Here is a 22,108-nt window from a genome sequence, read left to right as displayed (position 1 = left end):
AAAGTTACACGGGAGTATATTGCGATTATGGTCTGGAAGGAGCAATAGGCTATATAATTTGTTGATATCGGAAGTGGAGCGGACCCTCCTCCTACCCTAAAAGCACCACCCAAAAATAAAAATGCGTCGATCGAGACAATATGGGACTCAAATTAAAGGTATTCGGGAGTAGAGTACGAATTGGATATTAAAAATAGGATCAAACTATCTAGGGGGCCGCCTCGACCTCAAATGCCCTCAAATAGGCATATTGGGCGATCATGTCAATAAGGGACTCGAGTGAAACGTATTCAGGAGTAGATTGCGAATATGGTCGAAAGGATCATGTCAAAAAGGGACTCAAGTGAAAGGTATTCGGGAGTAGATCCTCAGAGAAGAGAGAAGAGGAGCGAACCCTCACCCTACCTCAAAAACATCACTTAAAAATAGAAAGGCGTCGATCGAGGAAGTGGAGTAAATATTCATGTGAGGCGATAATGACAATATGGGATTCAAAGGGAAGGTATTCAGGATAAGATTGCGAATACGGTCTGAAAGGAGCAATAGTCTTTATAATTTTGGTGACATCGGAAGTGGGGCGGACCTTCCCGATCGATGTATCGATCGGTACAATATGAGCTTCAAATGAAAAGTATTATGCCGAGTCTGAGCGGCCTGCCGCATGCGACACCACTTGGTGTCGCTGAGAATTTTTGTGATGTTCGCGCGGATGACGGACGGACATGCTTATCTCTACGTCACGGTGGCCTACTCCTGGTGAAAATATGGAAATTAATTTTCTTTATAACTGAAGGAGAGTCGGCCCTAGTTTTCAAAAATTTTAGTCTTAATACCCATTAGGCCGCCCCAACCCCAAAACTCCCCCAAACAGACATATTGGACGTTCATGGCAATATGGGGCTCAAATGAAAGGTATTCGGGAGTAGATTACGAATCTGGCATACAAAATCAGATCGAAGTATAGGGGGTCACCCCACCTCCAAAAACACCACCCAACAGGACACTTTTACCGCTTTGGACAATATGTTTTCAAATGAAAGGTATTTAGAATCTGAAATAAAAATGTATTCCTTGGTGTCTGAGGGGCCTCCCCATTCCCCCAAAATCCCCCAGCAGGACATATTTACCGATAAGGACAATATGAGACTCAAATAAAAGGTATTTGGAGTTAAATACAAATATCGTATTAAAAATTGGGTCCAAGTACTTAAGAGGCCGCCCAGGCCCAAAACCGCCCCAAAAGTAGCGCCCGAAATCAAAAGTGGACTGATCGGGACAATATGAGACTCAAATATAAGGTATTTGAGAGTAGAGTACGAACTTGGCATAAAAATGTCACACTAAGTGTCGGGATTGTCCCTCACCCCCAAAATCACCACCCAACAGGACACTTTTACCGCTTAAGCCCAAATGGATTTCAAATGATAGGTATTTTAAAGTAGAGTACAAATCTGACATACAGATTTATTCCTTGCTGTCTGAGGATTCTCCCCACCCCCGATTAGGACAATATGGGGCTCAAATGAAAGTTTAAGTTAAAACTTAAGAGGCCGCCCAGGCCCAAAACCGCCCCAATTTTCATCCGATTTGGCTGAAATTTTGTAAATGGTGTTCTGTTATGACTTCCAACAACTGCGGCAAGTACGGTTCAAATCGGTCAAGAACATGATAGAGCTACCATATAAACCGATCTCCCGATTTGACTTCTTGAGCCCTTGCAAGCCGCGATTTTTTTCCGATTTGGCTAAAATTTTGCATATAGTGTTTTGCTATGACTCTCAAAAAATTCGGTCTATAACTATATATAGCTCCCATATTTTAGCAGAATCCAAGATTGGGCCCGGCCGAACTTATCACGCTTTTACTTGTTTTTCACTGACCATGGCAATATGGGGCCTAAATAAAGGGTTTTTGAGAGTAAAATACGAATCTAATATTCAATTTTGGAGCCAAGTTTTTGAAGGGCGCCCCTCCCCCAAAAACAATCTCAAAGAGGACAAATTTGTCGACCATAGCAATATGCGGCTCAAATGAAAGGTCTTTGGGAGCAGAGCATGAATTACCGATTTGTCCTTCAAAGAGGACAAATTTACCGGCCGTGGCAATATGGAGCTGAAATAAAAGGTATTTTAGAGTAGAATATGAATCTGATATATATTTTGAGGGCCAAGTTCCCGAGTGGCCTCTCCAACGAAATTTTTCATAAAAAACAAGTTTCGACGTAATTTTCTATAAAAATCAAATTTCTAAACATTTTCTGCAAAAGTCATATTTTGACAAAATTTTCTATAAAAATCAAATTATGGCGAAATTTTCTATAAGAATCAAATTACCACGATATGTTCAAGTTACCACGATATCAAATTTCTTTGCAATTTTTTAACAAAATGACATTTAAAGTAATCATCATATGAATAAAGAATTTCGTCTTAATGTTTCAAGAAAATCAAATTTCGCCAAAATGCTATGCTCTTTAATTGTGGTCACTTGATCTTATCGCCCAATATGTTGTTGTGGTTTAATGGCTGAAATTAATTTTATCAAATGTCTGTATGTACAGCGAGTGCCTATGAAATTTCGACTAAAAAATTTCAGGAATTTCATACAACAAAAATCAAAATAGCAAGAATTCTTAAATTGTTTGCTTTGTATATGTATACGGCATTTATTTCGTTTGCTTTCTTAATAGTTTTGTTATTCTTTTTCATTTTGTTGTTATTGTTGTGTTTTTTTTTTCAATTTGCAGGCCTGCATAGATGATAATTTAGAAATGGTCGAGTTTCTCGTGGAACAAGGAGCCGATATCAACAGACAAGACAACGAAGGTTGGACACCCCTGCACGCTACAGCCTCATGTGGGTAAGTATCTAAGAAATCCTTATAAATGCTCTCACAGATTGGCATAGAAGCAAAAACAAATCGGAGAAGACTATATGCCAAACATATTTGGGTGTGTAAGTGTGTGTTTCTTGATTTTTGGCCAAAACAAACAACAAACAAACAAATGGCATGGATCATCCCATAGAGCTGAGTATGACCGAACGACTGGCTGATTGGCAAGAGGAGAACATGAAAACTTGCATAATTATTAATTATTTGCCCCATGTGTTTATTGGTAAGACATGGTTGTCATATGGCATAACAAGGCGCATACACTTACCCAGGAAAATCGCCAAAAATCCTCACCCCATTGAAAAATTGGGGGGGTTTAAATAAATGGGGTTTTAATGCTATAAAGTCCCCCCTCCCCGCATCGGTATAGTTTTTCCTTTCTTGCTGTTGTTTCAATATTTCTTTGGTTTTTTCGAAATTTTCATTTTTGTTTTGTTTTTCCATTCTCTCTCCTCTTTCTTATTTAGTTTTGTGAGCATAGCACGCTATTTGGTGGAGCATGGTGCCGATGTTGCTGCCGTCAATAGTGATGGCGATTTAGCCGTGGACTTGGCTGTCGACATCCAACATTTGCCCATGATTGATTTCATGCAAAAAATGGTAGCCGAACAACAAATCGATTGCGCCAAAGCCCGCCAGGCCGAACAACAACAAATGCTCACAGATGCCAAGAAATGGTTGCGTAGCGATGCCTCCGAAGTTGATCGACCACATCCAAAAACTGGTGCAACAGCGCTTCATGTAGCCGCTGCAAAGGGTTACACAAAGGTAAATATAAAGAAAATTAATTTTTATTGTAAACAATTTATAAAATAATTTAAAATTATAAAATTTAAAGAAAACAAAAAATTAAAAACAGTAAATTGTGACAAAAAAGAAAATGTCCTTTTCCTGTTCCTATGGCATCACAGACTACTAGTTAATCCTTGCCTAACTTAAGTGGGGTATGTACTATAAGTGCGTAAGTAGGGCGTGTGAATTATTTTGGCAACGTTGATTATTGACGTAGAAAGCTCTACAGAGATAACTAGTCAGCGAAATAAAAAGTTGGGTATGTTTTCTAGGTAGGTCAGTTGATAGCGTGCTGGGGTCAAGAGATTGATTACCACCATACGATTAGGGGTGTCGCTACTGCAGTATCACATGTCCTATAAATTGTCTACTTGTATCTGTAATGCACTGTAATGTCACTTAAACTTTACCCTACCTAGAATAGACAGAGCTTCTAGTTGTGGGCATTAGAATTTAGCCAACTTCCTTAATTTTCATATTTCTTTCATAATTATGTCAATATTTCATTAGTATGTTTTGCTTTTTTTCTCCTGCATAGGTTTTAAGTTTATTGCTCGCAGGACGTGCTAATGTTGATGCTCAAGACAATGATGGTTGGACACCATTACATGCTGCGGCCCATTGGGGTCAAAAAGAAGCAGCCGAAATGCTGTTGGATGCTATGGCCGATATGGATGTGCGTAACTATGCCGGCCAGACATGTATCGATGTTGCCGAGCGTAAAATGGTCAAATACTTGGAAGAATACAGAGCGAACAATAAACGCATCAAACGCAGACCATCTAGTCAAATCAGGTATGTTGGTACATCCTAATTGGAGTCGAATTTACTTTGAAAATTCTCTTTTTCCATAAATTTTACAGTCGAATCTCGGACACCATTGAAAATCACATGGACAAAACACCACCCAAGATCATACGTGTTAAAGTTCGACCGGAAAACAATAAGGATCATGCTAATGGTAAGTTTTAAGATTTTGACATAACAGACCATTGTTGGTGAACGATAGATGTAGGCATTCTTTGGACTAGGATAAATTTAATAATATCTACAATTTTTAATTTTCTTTCTTTTCTTATAAAACCATATGTTGTGGTGTATGTTTGTATGTTTTGATGGGTGTTCTATGTGTGGGTGTGAGTGTATGTCTTTTATTGTTTTGGGTATGGTATTCGCCTCTTCATTAGGGTCCCATGGGCGTTAAATAAAAAAATATTTGCCATATTTTTTTTTTGTTTTTTTTTTTCCTCATCTCATTTCATTTATGACTCCATTGAATATCTGTGCTACACTGCCCATCAATGCATTTCAAATCAACCATTTATTCAATGCGTCTCTCTCTCTCTCTCTAGTCATCATCATCATTATCCCCTAGATGGGGAATTTCATATATTCATAACCAAATATATACCTTTGGAAATATATATTGAGCGATTTGTTTTTCTTTGTTGTTGTTGTTTTTTTTTTTTGCCGATTTTACATTTTTTCTTACATCATATTGATGTTTATTGTTCTTCTATATTTCCCCTTGTACTTGTTCTTCTTCCATTTTGTTTTTTATCTTTTTGTGCCTCCTGTTTTTGATCTAATGTCGGTTGGTAATATTGTTCATACACAAATACATATATGTCTATGTGTGTGTGTGTGTCTGTGTGTGGTTTGATATCAACGCCTATATACAGTTTCCACATGCGTTGCCTCCACATCGGGATATAGTGGTAGTAGTGGCGGTAGTAGCCTACCCACAAACTCAGAATCCGAAGAAACGGACTCTGATTTGACTGATTCGACAGAGAGTTCGCATTCAACGAGTCTTTCCGAACCTGATGAAGAAGGTATCGTCGTTTATTATAAAAAAAAAAGTTTTTTTCTGTTTTTAATTTGTTATACTTTTTCCCCTATTGTTAAAAAAATAATTATATGCTGCACGTTTTTCATATTTAATTTTTGTTAACAAACTTATGGGTTATCCATGTACTTTCTATATTCCATATGTAGCCCAGAATATCGAATGTGTTATTAGGTTCGTTAGAGCTAGATCCATTCTTAGGTTTGTCCGATCGACTTCGAATCATACTATCAATCTGTGTAGACACATTCGTTTATCTGCCCATGTAATCTTGTGATCAAAATGAAGTTCGAATAGGTCTATCATTTAGTTTGACAAATGCCAAGGTCGTATTCTATTGAAATTGGGAAAAATATTTGAAAATGTAGGTTAAGCCACCATATATATCATAGGACCATTACAAATTCATTACATTAAGTTTACTTACTATTTGTGTTGTTGTTTTAGTAGTTTGTTGTGTTCTTTCTTTCGTCTGCTTGATTCTGTTGAGTGTCAAGATCCAGGAACTTTGCACGTGCATAGGGATCTGGGTCTGTGTCGAGTGGGTCTCGCTGGGCAGTTAAACAGGTGACGTATATCATGTGGTCCCTGGTCGCAATCGGGACATACATCTTGCTCGTGACATCAATCCTTGCTCTGTAGGAGTTGAGGCGGCTGCATCTGCCTGAACGTAATTGAGCCAGAACTACTCTGGTTTGCCGGGGGAGGTCAATTTCTTCAGGTGCAATGGGAGGCGGTTTTTCTCGAAGGACTACATTCACCCGGTAGCTATTTACCGCATCTGCTACGTGTCTCCATGTATGTTGTCTAGACCCACTTGATATGGCGCTTGATCTAGCGATTCTCTCTTGTAGTGCTCCTCACGCTCTAGATCATGTAGATCTACATGAAGCCTTAAGGCTTCTGATCGGTGGATACCTATCCACAAGATGATGATCTCTGCGATAACAGCCCAGAAAGTATTGCTTAGACAGCATGTTGTTATGTCTTCGCAGGGATAGATATTTTGTCTCCTAATAGATGTGGTCCGCGTGAGAAGTGAGTAGACAGCCCGTCGCAGTTTGAAGATCCTACAGCTGACCAGACCACAATGGCGCCGCATAACTTGTCACAGACTGGTCAATTGTTTTGTACGTTGTCAACAAGGTTTCTTTGTCAGCACCCCAAGTGCTGCCGGCAAGTGACTTGAGGACCTCGTTTCTACTTTTGACTCCATCGCAAATTGCTGTGGCATGTGAGGAGAATTTGTAAGAGCTATCAAATGTGACGCCAAGTATTTTGAGACTCTTGATGGTCGAAATAATTTCTCCATCTACCATCACTTTCAGCTCAATATTCATCACACGCGTATTTGTAGTAAACAATGTGGCTGAAGATTTGGTGGTAGATATCTTCAGATTTCTTGTATCGAAATATGTGGGAAGTTCGACCTATCGCAGATGTCATCAATGGGTCGGGGGCCTGATGCCGATCGTACAATCGTCCGCATATGATACGATCTCTTTGCCATCTGGAGCGGGTGGAATGGAGGATAGGTAGAGGTTAAACAGTGTCGGAGATATCACCCCGCCTTGGGGAACTCCCTGTTTCAATCTACGGTGCTTCGACTTCTTATCCCTAAATTCCACAAATGACTGGCGACCACACAGATAATTCGCGACCCAGCTTTTTAGGCCTGGCTGGAGGGACGTGTTGGCGATGTCCTCAAATAGTGTCATATGCCTTCGATAGGTCCAATGCCACGATGACCGTCACCTATCACATTGCCTGGGCTGATTGAAGCCACGGCAAATGTGTGCGGTGATGGCATGCAATGTAGTTGTTGTGCTATGAAGGCTTCGAAATCCATGTTGATGCTCGGCAAATGCAAATTCTCCTACTAGGCACGGGAGGAGTAATGCCTCAAGCGTCTTTGCTATCGGTGAGGGAAGGGAGATCGGTCTGTACGACTCTCCCAAACTCGGGTCCTTTCTAGGCTTCAGTAGCGGGATCACTGCCCATTTTCCAGACATCGGGAACTATAAGAGTGTTCAAAGACAGGTTGAGGACAGTAGTAAGGTACTCAACTCCAGGTAAATCCAGATTCTTCAGCATCAGTGTAAAGATTCCATCGGGGCCCAACGCCTTGGATGATTTGGCGCCACGGATGACATTCGTAACTTGGCCCACGGTAAATTGTGATGGCTTTTCATCGACTCGGAGACCACGAATACGGCGAATGGCTCTCCTCCGGGGTTGTAAGCTTGGCCATTAATCGGGACACAGCTGCCAACCAGCGGTATGTACACGTTGTATATGCATCTCGGCAGTACCGGACCTGACTGCTATCCCCATGCACTCCATGTAGGGGTCACTAGCGCCAGGCGCAGGCGAGATGGGTCTATATTGCACGGAATGGTGTAACACGAAGGTCAATCCCCCATCTACATTCCTTGAGCGATCCTTACGTAGCACATTGTATCCGTGACAACTGTGCAAGCTGCAGGTGTTGGTCAGCTTTGTCTCCTTGATCGCTGCGACCAATATATCTTTCCGACTCATAAAATCCACAATCACATAGTGCGGCGACGAGAACGCAGAAGGCGACGACGTCGACGCTTGTGACCCACTGCTAGCAATGTTCGCACAGCACCTTCCGACATATCCGACACCGACCGATGATGGAGGCGGTCCTGGCAATCTGGGGTTTTTTTCAATTCCGGCACTGACCAGAAGCGTGCGGAGAAGGCACTCCGGGATGTGCCTCTCCCATGACGAAAAAAGACGAACACGTACACTGAGGCGACAGCCCTTGCCGATGACGATTCCATCGGGTCAATCCGGTGCGTACAACCGGCTGCCATGGGATTAGAGGGCACTATCACCTGACCGACCCTTGGTGTAGTCATGCCGGTAGCTGTTTACCAACGATGGGTCAAGAAGATTCCTGATGTACGCATCCAATAGTCTCTTATGTGTCTTCAAAGCGAAAGACGACAGGCGGATTAGTCTAAAGTCATAGGCCGGGAGTGACCCGGTTTCCCCGCCTTAGGAATCAAAACGATCCTAACCTTCCGCCACACCACGTCAGCACAAAGCTAAGCCCTAAAAATCCTCTCCAGAAGCCTCATGGCATACGGACCCGCTCTTTGCAGCATGACAGGGGATATCCGCTCCGGTTGTTTTGTTGGGCTCTAAGGAATAAATCGCCCGGAATATCCTCCCCTCCGTTATCAACCCTTCAACATCCGTAACGTTGGAAGTCACCGGTGAAATGGCCACATCCGAGCACCCCAGAAAGTGCCTTGTGCAAGGAATCAAGGAGTTTGGGAACTAGATTTCGTCCAAGTTCCGTCATCTCTCAGGACACTCGAGAGTCTTTGGGCTCTTAAAAAAACTCACCGAAACCTACAGGACTAGTTCCTCCACCGACTCCCAGAAGCTTGCCCATGAGGCCCTCTTAGCTGATCTCTCTTTGCCCTTGTACCGGTATGAGTATTTATAGCGAATAACAATATCCACTGCATTCTCTTTTCAACCTAATCTTCAAATCATTAAGGCTTATATTAAGATTAGGGAAGAGGGCAGGGTTAAATCACAATCTCCTCCTTCTTGAACTTTAAAAATATGCTCGAACCTATATGAGCAATCGGTATTGGAACCAAAATTCATCTTATTGAATGCTCTTGCTATATCGAAGAAGAGTGCCAAAGTAAAGAATTTTTTTGATGTTCTATGATGTTCCATGTTTCATTTAAGAGTGTTTTGCATATTATTTAGTATATATATTGACTTTTTTACTCGTTGTTTTATAACAGAATCTGCTGGACTAGAGCATTGCAAACATTTCCTTAAGAATGAAGATTTATGTGTTTTTCAAATTTGTTTCCTTATACTAATTTTTCATTGTATAAGTCAAGATTGGTTTTCTAGGTTTTCTAGAGCATTGCAAACATTTCCTTAAGAATGAAGATTTATGTGTTTTTCAAATTTGTTTCCTTATACTAATTTTTCATTGTATAAGTCAAGATTGGTTTTCTAGGTTTTCTTATATTTTTCTTTTTATGTAGAATGCTAAATATTTTTCTACCCCATAACTTTTTTAAAATTTTGATATTCGATCTTGTTAATGTTATCCACTATATTTGTTCAAAGAAATAATCAAAAACTTTGTTAGTTTCTGTAAATGTATGTAGCATTGTCTTTGTTCTCTGACCACATTGTGATGGAGTGTGCAATTCAATAATTCAACCACTATTTGTTGTAATTCGTTTTTCTGGTCATTTTTGCTTTGTTTTAATTTTTATTTCAAAACATTTTCAGATGATAAATCATCTGTACAGAAAACCGCAAACGATGCACCCGCCACAGAAGATGAGGCGCCATGGCGACGTAACAATGTTTCACGTGTGCGTTCCGCCAATGACAGTCCCAGTAAAAATCGTATGTATTAGTCTTAACAGGAATTTAAGCTTCATAGTTCTTTAAAATTTTAACTAACTTTCTTTTCTCTCTTCAATTTGTATCAGAAGTTCCTGATGTTATTGACGTTAAGAAAACAACGCCAACAAATGCCACCGCTACAGAGACAACAGATGTTATTCTAAGACGAACTCAAAGCTTTGAGAATGATGAAAAGTAAGTAATGAACGCCGTTTCTTTTCTCAATAGTAGAATATGGGAATTTCCTTAGGGAAAGTACTTTGTGTGTATGTATGTGTGCATAAAGTTAATTTTTTTAAATCATCATTGAAAGTAGTATACAAATTTCGGTTGTTTAAAATTTCCGTAAAGTTTTAAGTTCCCCTAAAAAAGTGGTAGTAAATGATAATAGGAAGCTAGAAAATAACTTGTAGTGTCAACATTTTAAAATCTCTCTCTCTCTCTCTTAGAAAACCTCCTAACATTATGAACTAAAGTTTTTCTATAGAAAAACCTTGTTCAAACAAAGAAAACCTTATTTAAACAGGCTGAGCTGAAGTTTTCCCATAGAAAACCTTATTCAGCTTGAATTTAGGCTGAATTAAGATTTCCCCACAGAAAATTTTATTCAGCCAGCCCGAACTGCGGTTTCTCCATAGAAAACGTTATTCAGCCAGGCTGAATTTAGGGTTTCCCCATAGAAAACCTTATTCCGCCAGGCTGAATTAAGATTTGCCCACAGAAAACCTTATTCAGCCAGGCTGAATTAAGATTTTCCCGTAGAAAATCTTATCCAGCCAGGCTAAATTAGGATTTCCCAGTAGAAAACCTTATTCAGCCTTGCTGAATTAAGATTTTCCCGTAGAATCCTTATTCAGCCAGGCTGAACTAATATTTTCCAGTAGAAAACTTTATTCACCCTTATTCAACCAGACTGAATTAAGATGTTCCCCTAGAAAACCTTATTCAGCCAGGCTTATAAATAAAGATTTTCCCGTAGAAACCCTTATTCAGCCAGGCTGACTAAAGATTTTCCCGTAGAAAACCTTATTCAGCCTTGCTGAATTTAGGGTTTCCCCAAAGAAAACTTTATTCAGCCAGGCTGAATTAAGTTTCCCCCCCCCAGAAAACCTTATTTAGCCAGGCCGAATTAAGATTTGCTAACAGAAAACCTTATTCAGCCACGCTGAATTAAGATTTGCTCACAAAAAAGCTAATAGAATTAAAGTTTTCCCATAGAAAACCTTATTCAGCCAGAATGAATTTGGGTTTTCCCATAGAAAAACTTATTCATTCTGGCTAAATTTGGGGTTTCCCATAGAAAAACTTATTCAGCCGGGCTGAATTTAGGTTTTTCCATAGAAAACCTTATTTAGCCAGGCTGAATTCAGGTTTGCCCATAGAAAACCTTATTCAGCCAGGCTGAATTGAGGGTTACCCCAAAGAAAACTTTATTCAGCCAGACTGAATTCAGGGTTTCCCCAAAGAAAACCTTATTCAGCCATGCTGAATTTAGGGTTTCCCCAAATATGATGATGAGATGAAAGATTTCGATCTATCTGAATTAATAACTGTTAACTCCTTCAATGCCCCAAAGAAAAAAGATCGCAGTATCTTAGTGCAGGACATTGGCAAAGGAAATGATTGATAACTATCCTCTGCGGAGTCAGTTCCCTGACACCAGCGGAACATGCCGTCATTTCTAATGCCTATGCGAGTCATATGTCATTTAGCCCATTATGTTCCAATAGCCATTCCTAGATGAATCCTTTCCATCGATAGTAGAGGATCTATATTACGATGCAAGCGTTCGTCCCATAGTTATTTCGTATGCTCAAAACCTGCTGTCGAGTTCCATCTGTTAAAACACGTTTCCTTATAGCCGTAACCGTAGTAGACATGTGAAAGAAGCACGTAAATTTCCGTTATCGAGACCGTAGGAAGATTTGCGCCCTCTCACCCAAGCAAATCAGCCTGCTCTTTACCTGGCTTTTTTGTGGCCAAGGACCCAATATGGGGTCGTTTTGTATTGTACCTGTGCAATCGCTCCGAAGAGACCCGACAACGACGCAGCATTTTAGAACCAATGCTCCTACCACTAAGAGCCTTAAGCGCCGCCTGACTATCACCATCAAAAATGCGGACATCTGCCCAGTCATTACTTCTTGACAACTTACTGCACCGCCGTGGCAATCGCAAAAAAATCTTCGCGTGGATGATACCGTATTCGTCCCCCCTGCGATAAGAGACGTCGATCTGAAATTCTGCGCAGTAGGTTACACATCCAGTACCACAATTCATTTTCGATCCACATGTAAAAGATATTAAAATCCCCAAAGCTAATACGTCCTTTCTGTCACTCAGCCAGGGTAGGTATTAGCACACGCCTACAGCCCGAAAATTCCGATCTGGCCAGTAGCTGATCCAGTGCAAAAACCCTAGCAGCATTCTCTCGGCGGGATGTTGTAGCCAAATTTTCATGTGAAGATGGCTCGTTTTGGTCCAAAAAACCGATCACCGCGGAAACAGGCTGGCCATTGGTTATTTAAATGCGTCAATAACTGGCCTTGCCATATCGAGCATCATAGGCACTCAGTATTTTTGCGAGAGCCGGTGCCATGCGACCTCTCACTGAGACTCGCTGCTCGATGCCACCTCCAAGAATCTGGTCATAGCCCCACTAATAAATTTCAAAGCAACCCCATTCACTTTATCCCGGTCCCTCACATGCGACGCGAATTCCGTCACAGGCCACCAGACATGGCTATCATAGGTCAGCACCGGTCGCACCGCCTTCGAGTACAAGGATCTGGTCATAGCCCCACTAATAATTTCAAAGCAACCCTATTCACTTTATCCCGGTCCCTCACATGCGACGCGAATTCCGTCACAGGCCACCAGACATGGCAATCATTGGTTACCACCGGTCAATCTAGGCCGCAGTCCCCCAACAAGCCCCTGGCACGAATATGACGACTATCCCATGGCTGCCGTTTGTAAGTACCGGATTGACCCGATGGAGTTCTTCAACGACAGGGGCTGCTGCCTCAGTGTACAACACATTGCTACATCAACAACAACAACGAATGTAGACCAGCGGAGGTCTCTCTCAAACTTGACTACAGATTCAAGCCCCAATTCATCTTACCGTCTGCAATAACCCCAAAGAACCTTGCCGACCTTGAAAGCTTCAATGGCACAATATCAACTCAGTTTTCCTGCCATTTACCCCAGACCACACCCAGTAGCCCAAAACGCCGTAACTGCGAGAGCGGTGTCCAAAGGATATCCACGAACTTCCCGGTGACAAGAATAATCTTTCATCAGCATAGGCGCACGCCCTGACTCCCATCGTGTCAAGTCTCCAGCTTATACAGCCAGGCTGAATTTGGGTTTTCCCTTACAAAACCTTATTCAGCCAGGCTGAATTTGGGTTTTCCCTTACAAAACCTTATTCAGCCAGGCTGAATTTGGGTTTTCCCTTACAAAACCTTATTCAGCCAGGCTGAATTTGAGTTTTCCCATAGAAAACCTTATTCAGCCAGGCTGAATTTAGGTTTTCCTGATAGAAAACCTTATTCAGACAGGCTGAATTTAGGTTTTCCCGATAGAAAACCTTATTCAGCCAGGCTGAATTTAGGTTTTCCCCATAGGAAACCTTATTCAGCCAGGCTGAATTTGGGTTTTCCCTTACAAAACCTTATTCAGCCAGGCTGAATTTAGGTTTTCCCCATAGGAAACCTTATTCAGCCAGGCTGAATTTGGGTTATCCCTTACAAAACCTTATTCAGCCAGGCGGTATTTAGGGTTTCCCATTGAAAACCTTATTCAGTCAGGCTGAATTTAAGTTTTCTTGTTCTCTTTTCTTCTTTCCTTTGATCTTTCTTCTCATTTTCCTATTTTTTATTATTTCATGTTTAGTAAATTGCAAACATATCCATATAATAGCCATGTCGTCATCATATCATCAGTCTTTGTTGTATACTTAGAAATTCCAGTCATAGTACTTGCTGGTCGGTCAGTGCACATCATCATCTAACAACCAACAACACATCGACCGATGATGTTTCACACGATAGAATTGTAATAATTTTGATAAGATGAGCGATCGGCCGACTGGCCCGACCACTGGACAGCATTGGTCGAACAATAATTAGACAATCACAAAGTGTTCGATTGTTTTGTTTTGAACTGTTATGGCCTGCCTTAGCCATTGTTGTTGGTATTGAACTGAGTGAGTTGGTTTTTTGGGCTTTTTTTTGCCACTTTTGGCAGCAGCGGCAGTATTTATGGTGTTAAAAAAGTTAATAGAGACGACGACGACGGTGAGCGCAGCAACAGCGGCTCATATCTTGAATGAATCATTACGGTATTTGTCAACAAAAGAGATTAATAGGCGCACAAAGCAGTCGTCAAGTCAGCAGGCACCTTCAAACAGGCCCACTACTAGCTACACAGCCATAACCATGCAAACAGCAACGAATGAAATTACGTACGTAAATACAAAACACGGCAAAAATTACTATGTACTACAGAAAAGTTTAGACCACCGGTTTGCCGGCCAACTCTTATTTTTTTCACAACAATTAAGACCCAAAGTATTTTCGTTTAGTTTAGAGCGCACCGTGATTTTGCTCGGCAGCAGCGCGAAAGTGTGCTAACTTTTACTTCGTTACGGAAATTTTAAATAATTGGAGGAATTAGATTTTGGTTCCTTTTTTGTTATTCTTCGTTTAGTTTGTGTGTGTTCTTTTTATGTTTTTTTTTGTTTTATAAGAAGTAGCGCAAAAACAAATTGTTTTTGTTATTATTTTTTGCTTAGTTGTGTGTGATCTATTTGTTATGTTTTTTTTTGTTATTCATTTTTTTTTATTTTATTTTTTTATGTTGTGTTAACTTAATTGGGTTTATTGGTGTTTTTTAACATAATATCCGCAACTAATGTAAAAATTTGTTTTAGTTTGAGTTTATGGTTCTTATTGTTTGATGCGACCAAAAATTTTGCAATCTCAAAGAAGTCATCTGAGTCATCTGTTATGGGGATTTATGTGATGACTTATAAAAGAACTTGAATCATTTCCGTCCGTCTGGCTGATATATACTTAGATTAATTTGTTTGACCTTCCAAGAAGAGATTTATCGATCTTCTCATCTTTCTATTCACATAAATGGACCATGTTCAGGTGTTCCCGTTTTTCTTAAACTCTCCATGTGGGTAAAAGGAGTACAACTATGGTTGAGTGATTGACAAACTGACTACTGCCAGCTCGTACTTTTCCTGGGTTGGGTTATAGTCGGTAGAATGCCGCCCATTGTCGCAGAATACAAATTGTCATTGCGGGCTAGCAAGCTAGTCGATGCGAGTCCAAACCACGTCAGTGTCCTTGTAAGGAAGATTTTAATATGACATATCGGATAAAACCAGACCAACATGATTTTCATCTGTTGCGACCTTCTTCTCCCACCTAGGCTTTGAGGTCAATACATTCTTGAATTTTTTGGTTGTATACAAAAATTTGAATCATTTTACTCTGCAAAACTTAGACTTGTTTTATTGGTTATAAATTAAAAGAATATTTTTTTATTTATTTTTACTTTCTAAAAAACCAATGATGTATGCATATGTGCGTTGTGCTTTTTCCCCAATTGAATTGAAAATTTTGCTACAAAATATTGAAAATTATGTCAAAACCAATCGATAAATGCAGATTCTATCAAAAGTACAATGAATTACGTGCACGCATAAAAGCTAACTCATGCCCCGTAATACCGGCAACATTGCAACAGCATCATCAACAACAGCAGCAACATCAACAACAACAGCAATATAATAATGTTAACAATAACCACAGCATTAACAATAATCTAAACAATAATAGTAACATTAACCTAAACAGTACTAGTTGTAGTAGTAGTAGTTGTAACAACACCACCACCACTAGTACTGCCACCACAATATCACCAACAACACCATCCAACAACACAATAATCATCAACACAACAACAACAACATCGTCCTTGCCTGCCTCAACAACAATAACCGCCGGTAACAATACAGTCGCAGCAACACATTTGCCTTCAGCAGCTACTACCACCGGTATCACCCCTGCAGACAATTCATTTTCCCCTGCCTCCAATTTAACCTCCCCCTCCTATACTACCTCCTATTCGTCTTTTTCGCCAACGAGTCCCACTTACACCGTTCAAAGATCGGCTTCCCTCAAAGATCATAAACAGATATTCATCAGGTTTGTTTTAGTTTTTTTTCTCTCTTTCTTTTCTCTTTACTTCGTTTTGTTATCTCTTTTGTTCTAATACTAAAATAATTTCCTAAGTATTAATATTTCCACTTAAAATTCAAATATGTGAAATAAGTACATACATATCTCAAAATATCATAAACTTTATGCATTTTCATAAATTCTATGAATTTTCATAAATCCTATGGATTTTCATAAATTCTATGAATTTTCATAAATTCTATGAATTTTCATAAATTCTATGAATTTTCATAAATTCTATGAATTTTCATAAATTCTATGAATTTTCATAAATTCTATGAATTTTCATAAATTCTATGAATTTTCATAAATTCTATGAATTTTCATAAATTCTATGAACTTTCATAAATTCTATGAATTTTCATACATTCTATGAATTTTCATAAATTCTATGAATTTTCGTAAATTTTATGAATTTCATACATTCTATGTATTTTCATAAATTCTACGAATTTTCACAAATTCTATGAATTTTCATAAATTCTATGAATTTTCATAACTTCTATGAATTTTCTTAAATTCTATGAGTTTTCAAAAATTCTATAAATTCTATGAATTTTCATAAATTCTATGAATTTTCATAAATTCTATGAATTTTCATAAATTCTATGAATTTTCGTAAATTCTATGAATTTTCGTAAATTCTATGAATTTTCATAAATTCTATGAATTTTCATAAATTCTATGAATTTTCATAAATTCTATGAATTTTCATACATTCTATGAATTTTCGTTAATTCTACGAATTTTCGTTAATTCTATGAATTTTCGTTAATTCTATGAATTTTCATAAATTCTATGAATTTTCACAAATTCTATGAATTTTCATAAATTCTATGAATTTTCATAAATTCTATGAATTTTCATAAATTCTATGAATTTTCATAAATTCTATGAATTTTTGTAAATTCTATGAATTTTCATAAATTCTATGAATTTTCATAAATTCTATGAATTTTCATAAATTCTATGAATTTTCATAAATTCTATGAATTTTCATAAATTCTATGAATTTTTATAAATTCTATGAATTTTCGTAAATTCTATGAATTTTCGTAAATTTTATGAATTTTCATAAATTCTATGAATTTTCATAAATTCTATGAATTCTCATAAATTCTATGAATTTTCATAAATTCTATGAATTTTCATAAATTCTATGAATTTTCATAAATTCTATGAATTTTCATAAATTCTATGAATTTTCATAAATTCTATGAATTTTCATAAATTCTATGAATTTTCATAAATTCTATGAATTTTCATAAATTCTATGAATTTTTCATAAATTCTATGAAGTTTGCTTAAAATCTATGAATGTTCATAAATTCTATGAATTTTCATAAATTCTATGAATTTTCATAAATTCTATGAATTTTCACAAATTCTATGAATTTTCACAAATTCTATGAATTTTCACAAATTCTATGAATTTTCACAAATTCTATGAATTTTCACAAATTCTATGAATTTTCGCTAATTTTATGAATTTTCATAAATTCTATGAATTGCCATAATATCTATGAATATTCATAAATTCTATTAATGTTTATGAATTCTATAAATTTTTCATAAATTCGATGTATTTTCATAAATTCTATGAACTTTGCTTAAAATCTATGAATGTTCATAAATTCTTTGAGTTTGGATAAATTCTATGAATTTTTATAAATACTATGGACTACGTAAATTTTATGAATTCTTTCATAAGTTCTACGCATTTTCATAAATTCCATGAATTTTTATAAATTCTATGAATTTTCCTGAAAGTCTATGAATGTTCCCAAATTTTATGAGTTTGTGTAAATTCTATGAGTTTTTTCATTAACTCGATATATTTTCATAAATTCCATGAACTTTCCTAAAGATCTATGAATTTTTATATTCTATAAGTTTGTGTAAATTTTATGAATTTTCATAAATTCTATGTATATTCATAAATTCCATGAACTTTCCTGAATATCTGTGAATTTTCATTAATTCTATGAGTTTGTGTAAACTTTATGAATTTTCATAAATTCTGTGAATTTCTCATAAATGGATTTTCATAACTACCATGAACAAAGAAATCTGTGAATTTTTATAAATTCTATGAATTTTTCATAAACTCATTGTATTTTTGTACATTTCATGAACTTTCCTAAAAATCTATGAATTTTCACAAATTCTATGAGTGTGTGTAAATTCATAAATTCTACGTATTTTATATTTCCATGAATTTTCATAAAATCGGCGAACTTTTCTAAAAATCTGTGAGATTTCATAAATTCTATGAATTTTTCATAAATTCCATGAACTTTCCTAAAAGTCTGAATTTTCATAAACTCTATGAGTTTGTGTAAATTCTATGTATTTTCATAAATTCTATGGGTTTTCATAAATTCTATGGATTTTCTTAAAAATCTATAAATTTTCATAAACGCTGTGATTTATTCATAAATTCAGAATATTTCTTAATTTAAGGATATTCCATGAATTTTCATAAATTTAATTAACTTTGTGAATTCTATGAATATTCATAAATTGCATGACATTTCAAAAATTCTATAAAATATTCATAAATAAAGTTTCCTTAACTTCTATTAAATTTTTCTTAAATTCTATGAAATTTTCCTTCAATTCTATGAAATTTTCCTTAAATTCTGTGAAAAATACCATACATTTTGTTTATTATTCATGTGGAGTTATTTATTCTGCCCAACACTCCAATATGTTTGAATTTTAAGTGGAATTTTTGTAGTAAAAACAATTAAAATATATTTGGGAAAATGGTGTAGTATGAGTTTGAACTTGGTATTAGATTTAGTAGGTTTTTGTTATTATTTTGTTTGGTGTGTGGTTTGTTTTGTTCATTTTCTTTTTACTTAGTGGTTACTAATATTTCTTGCTTCGTTTTACATTTACTTTTCTTAGTTTTGGATTTAAGTTAATTTTTTTTATTTTTCAACGGTTTAGGGTTCCAATGATCAAAGGGTAGTTGTGTTAATTGATTTTATGTACACATACTAACAATAAGCTATAATGTTGATAAAATTATTTCTATCTCATATGGCTTTGCTAGGTTCTTCTAGCGTGTAAGCAACTGGTTCACAGAAGCTTCTGGCGATGGCTTAAGTACTAGAGCCTTGAAGAGAAAAATTATATAAAGTTTCATGCCCTTAAGTTAGTTGAGAGGCTTGGTGCGTCTGATCCTAAATTTCTTACCAATAAGAAGAAAGAGAGACTCCTTAAATTGGGCTTCGTGTATAGTGTAGTTACGTTGGCTAAATCAAACGGCACAATAGTCAGAGAAAAACCCGCGGACATTCCATCCCTAAGACCACTAAAGTGGTTTCAAGACCTTTGCTTAAATCGGTTAGGTAAGCTTGCTCAAGGCTATTAGGAAGGGAGGATAGAAGGGCTGCATACCTAGGATCAGTGTTATAGTCGATGGACTGTCATTGGTATATTTCGACGTGCACGCGGCATTTGGTGAGATTTGAACAGGTACCTAGTGAGGAAGGTAAAAATTTCTATTCGATATTCGTGGCACACGCATGTATACCAAGGATTCCTTCAGATCCAGAATCCATGCTTGGGAGATTAGGTTGAAGGGCATTCGCTTGGTAGATTCAGTGACCAATCTTTCAACCATCGACTGGAAGATTGGGAGAGAATAATGGGTACCTCACATGTGTAAGGGAGTTTTGTCCTACGGATTCAACAAAATGAGGCTTTAGATGTATAGAAGCGGTGCGGCTGGTGACTCAGGAGGCGACGGGATGGAACTCCCAAATGAGACCAGACAAGCCCTGAGTGAGTGAGTCATTCTGTTGGATTAAAATTCTATTGACGAACAGTGGATACTTGGATAAGTGGAAATCATCAAGAACAACGCAGTTGTTCTGTGATGTAGAAGGTCGAGTAAGAAAACACAAAGGTAACTTGAAAAATTCTCGGTACATATCCTGGTATGCCAAATGAAACTCTGCAAACCCGCCTTTATGCTACGAAAGATGCCACTCTTCACAACCATCAGGAATGGGTACTTTAAGAATTTATAGAATATGTGGGGAATGTCTAGTGTGGACGCATTTTTCAGGAGATTTACATTAGGCAACAATGCAGATCACAAATGCATTGTTCGGGTATTGTCGAGAAAATTGATTGAAATTGATTGAGTGAAGAATATTTTGGCAGACCAAAAGTTTCGAACCCATTTAAATCTCAGCTTCTTCAGTCGAGATGTTCGTTCGGATTCGTCTATAAAAAGGAGCAAAAGTCTATAAAACTTGAATCGGACAGCACTCATTAATATGGGAGAAGTCTGCACCTGTTCCTCAATGGAATTTTCATGGGCAAATTTGCATATCTTCCAGCCGAAGATGTTGCTGAGGCCATAATAATAACCAAACCGCCACAGGCTGTCGGTTCTGAAGGAATGTCGATGCTGGGGCTTAAGCATATAGGTGAGATGTGTATAGAATACCTGACGGATATCCTCAATTTGTCCATTTCCACCCTAGTTATAACCGAAATATGGAAATAGGCCGCGTGGTCACTTTTCTTAAGACGGATAAATCGGCGAACGGATAAATCTCCTAATCACGTACTTCCAACAGATTATCCATATGGATTCTTTAAGCTGCACAGAACTCTTCCTATGCATATCAGCTGCGGTTTGAAAGGGAAAATAACCTGTGAAAGAACTGTCCTCGTGACCCTTGACCTTTCGAAGACATTTAATACGATTAATTATATCATGCTCTTCTTTGACATCATCTAGTCTAACCGAACCTGAACTCGATGAAGAGGTTGATTCTGAACTACATTTGCGAAGGACATGTCATACATAGATAAACGGAGTTCTAAGGATCCTGTTCTTCTCGATGCTGTTAACCCTCTGTCTCTGCAAGTTGCTTCCACTATATAGATCGTAGTGAGTTTCTTTCTCAAATATTATCTCATGAGCTGTCACCAAGAAAATGTCCCGAATTTTCAACTCACGGAACCTGCGAATATTTACCAGGGTGCTGTAGCCAATTAGAGTTCACAATACCAGCCGAGTATGGTGGAGGACTACCACCAGTTGTAGACCTACCTAGAAAAACAAGAGGTACTTGGTCAAGTTATTATCCGGATGGTGTACCATGCTGAACTCGTATCGAGGTTAGACAATATAGAGGTTAGACGATATCGTATGGAGGTTAGACGATACCATCTCTGACATCTGTACTGGGACCGCTCCAAAATCAAGCGACCAGATTCCTGGAGTTTGACCTGGGGAAGAAAGTCGGGACAGAATAATTTCAGAATGAATCTTTTTGTATACATACAGCAAACGTGGCTACAACAATAAAAGAGGAAGAAATGTAGGCAATGATTCCTAAAGATAACCTGTCTCGTCAAAAGCACGCATATAGCAAGAGCAAGTCCATAAAACAACCTTCATGATGACCTAGTTGGCAACATAGGGCTCTCACGCTGTTAATGGATCCGTAGATCTACAAAGTTGGGTCAGCAGAGGGACAACTTAAGAAGGTGTACTGTCTGTTCTACTTCTCGTCAGCACACACGACCGCTTTTACACCTTAAAGCGGTCGTGTGTGCTGACGAGGTGGCTATTGCTCGGTTTCTCGCCACTCTAAGAGATATACTTCAGTAGCTGTCATATAGACCTATCTGTTAATTTAGGATCTTAAGTCCATTAAACACGAATTTGTTTTCCGATTTCGCTGAAATTTAAAACAGCGAGTTGTGTCGACAACAGCTATTCCGAAAATGGTTCAGCTCGGGCCATATTTACCGATTTCGGGTCTTAAGGCCATAAAAACCGGCTTTACTACCCGTTTCCTTTAAAATTTGAAACAATGAATTATTTAAAGCTATTCGTGGTTCGACTTGAATATGGTTC

General features: G+C 37.8%; 1 protein-coding gene across 21 annotated transcripts in view; it reads left to right on the top strand.

The window, feature by feature from the left end:
• The window catches only part of LOC106090695 (protein phosphatase 1 regulatory subunit 12B), a 225,032-nt gene that overhangs the window by 71,679 nt on the left and 131,245 nt on the right, over window positions 1-22,108 (top strand). For 12 of the 21 annotated variants that reach the window (XM_059362874.1, XM_059362850.1, XM_059362793.1 and 9 more), the window contains exons 3-10: window positions 2,747-2,859; window positions 3,360-3,660; window positions 4,223-4,479; window positions 4,548-4,645; window positions 5,367-5,519; window positions 9,836-9,955; window positions 10,042-10,150; window positions 15,643-16,182. In XM_059362874.1, the coding sequence (XP_059218857.1) occupies window positions 2,747-2,859; window positions 3,360-3,660; window positions 4,223-4,479; window positions 4,548-4,645; window positions 5,367-5,519; window positions 9,836-9,955; window positions 10,042-10,150; window positions 15,643-16,182 (1,691 nt within the window). Of the gene's footprint in view, window positions 1-2,746; window positions 2,860-3,359; window positions 3,661-4,222; window positions 4,480-4,547; window positions 4,646-4,871; window positions 5,061-5,366; window positions 5,520-9,835; window positions 9,956-10,041; window positions 10,151-15,642; window positions 16,183-22,108 lie in introns of those variants that run through there. The other 9 variants (XM_059363315.1, XM_059363278.1, XM_059362907.1 and 6 more) reach the window with 5 other exon arrangements.

Source organism: Stomoxys calcitrans, chromosome 1 (genome assembly GCF_963082655.1).
Source record: "Stomoxys calcitrans chromosome 1, idStoCalc2.1, whole genome shotgun sequence".
Lineage (NCBI taxonomy): Eukaryota > Metazoa > Arthropoda > Insecta > Diptera > Muscidae > Stomoxys > Stomoxys calcitrans.
The sequence above is the reverse complement of the archived record's forward strand: the minus strand, read 5'-3'. Positions and strand labels throughout refer to the sequence as shown.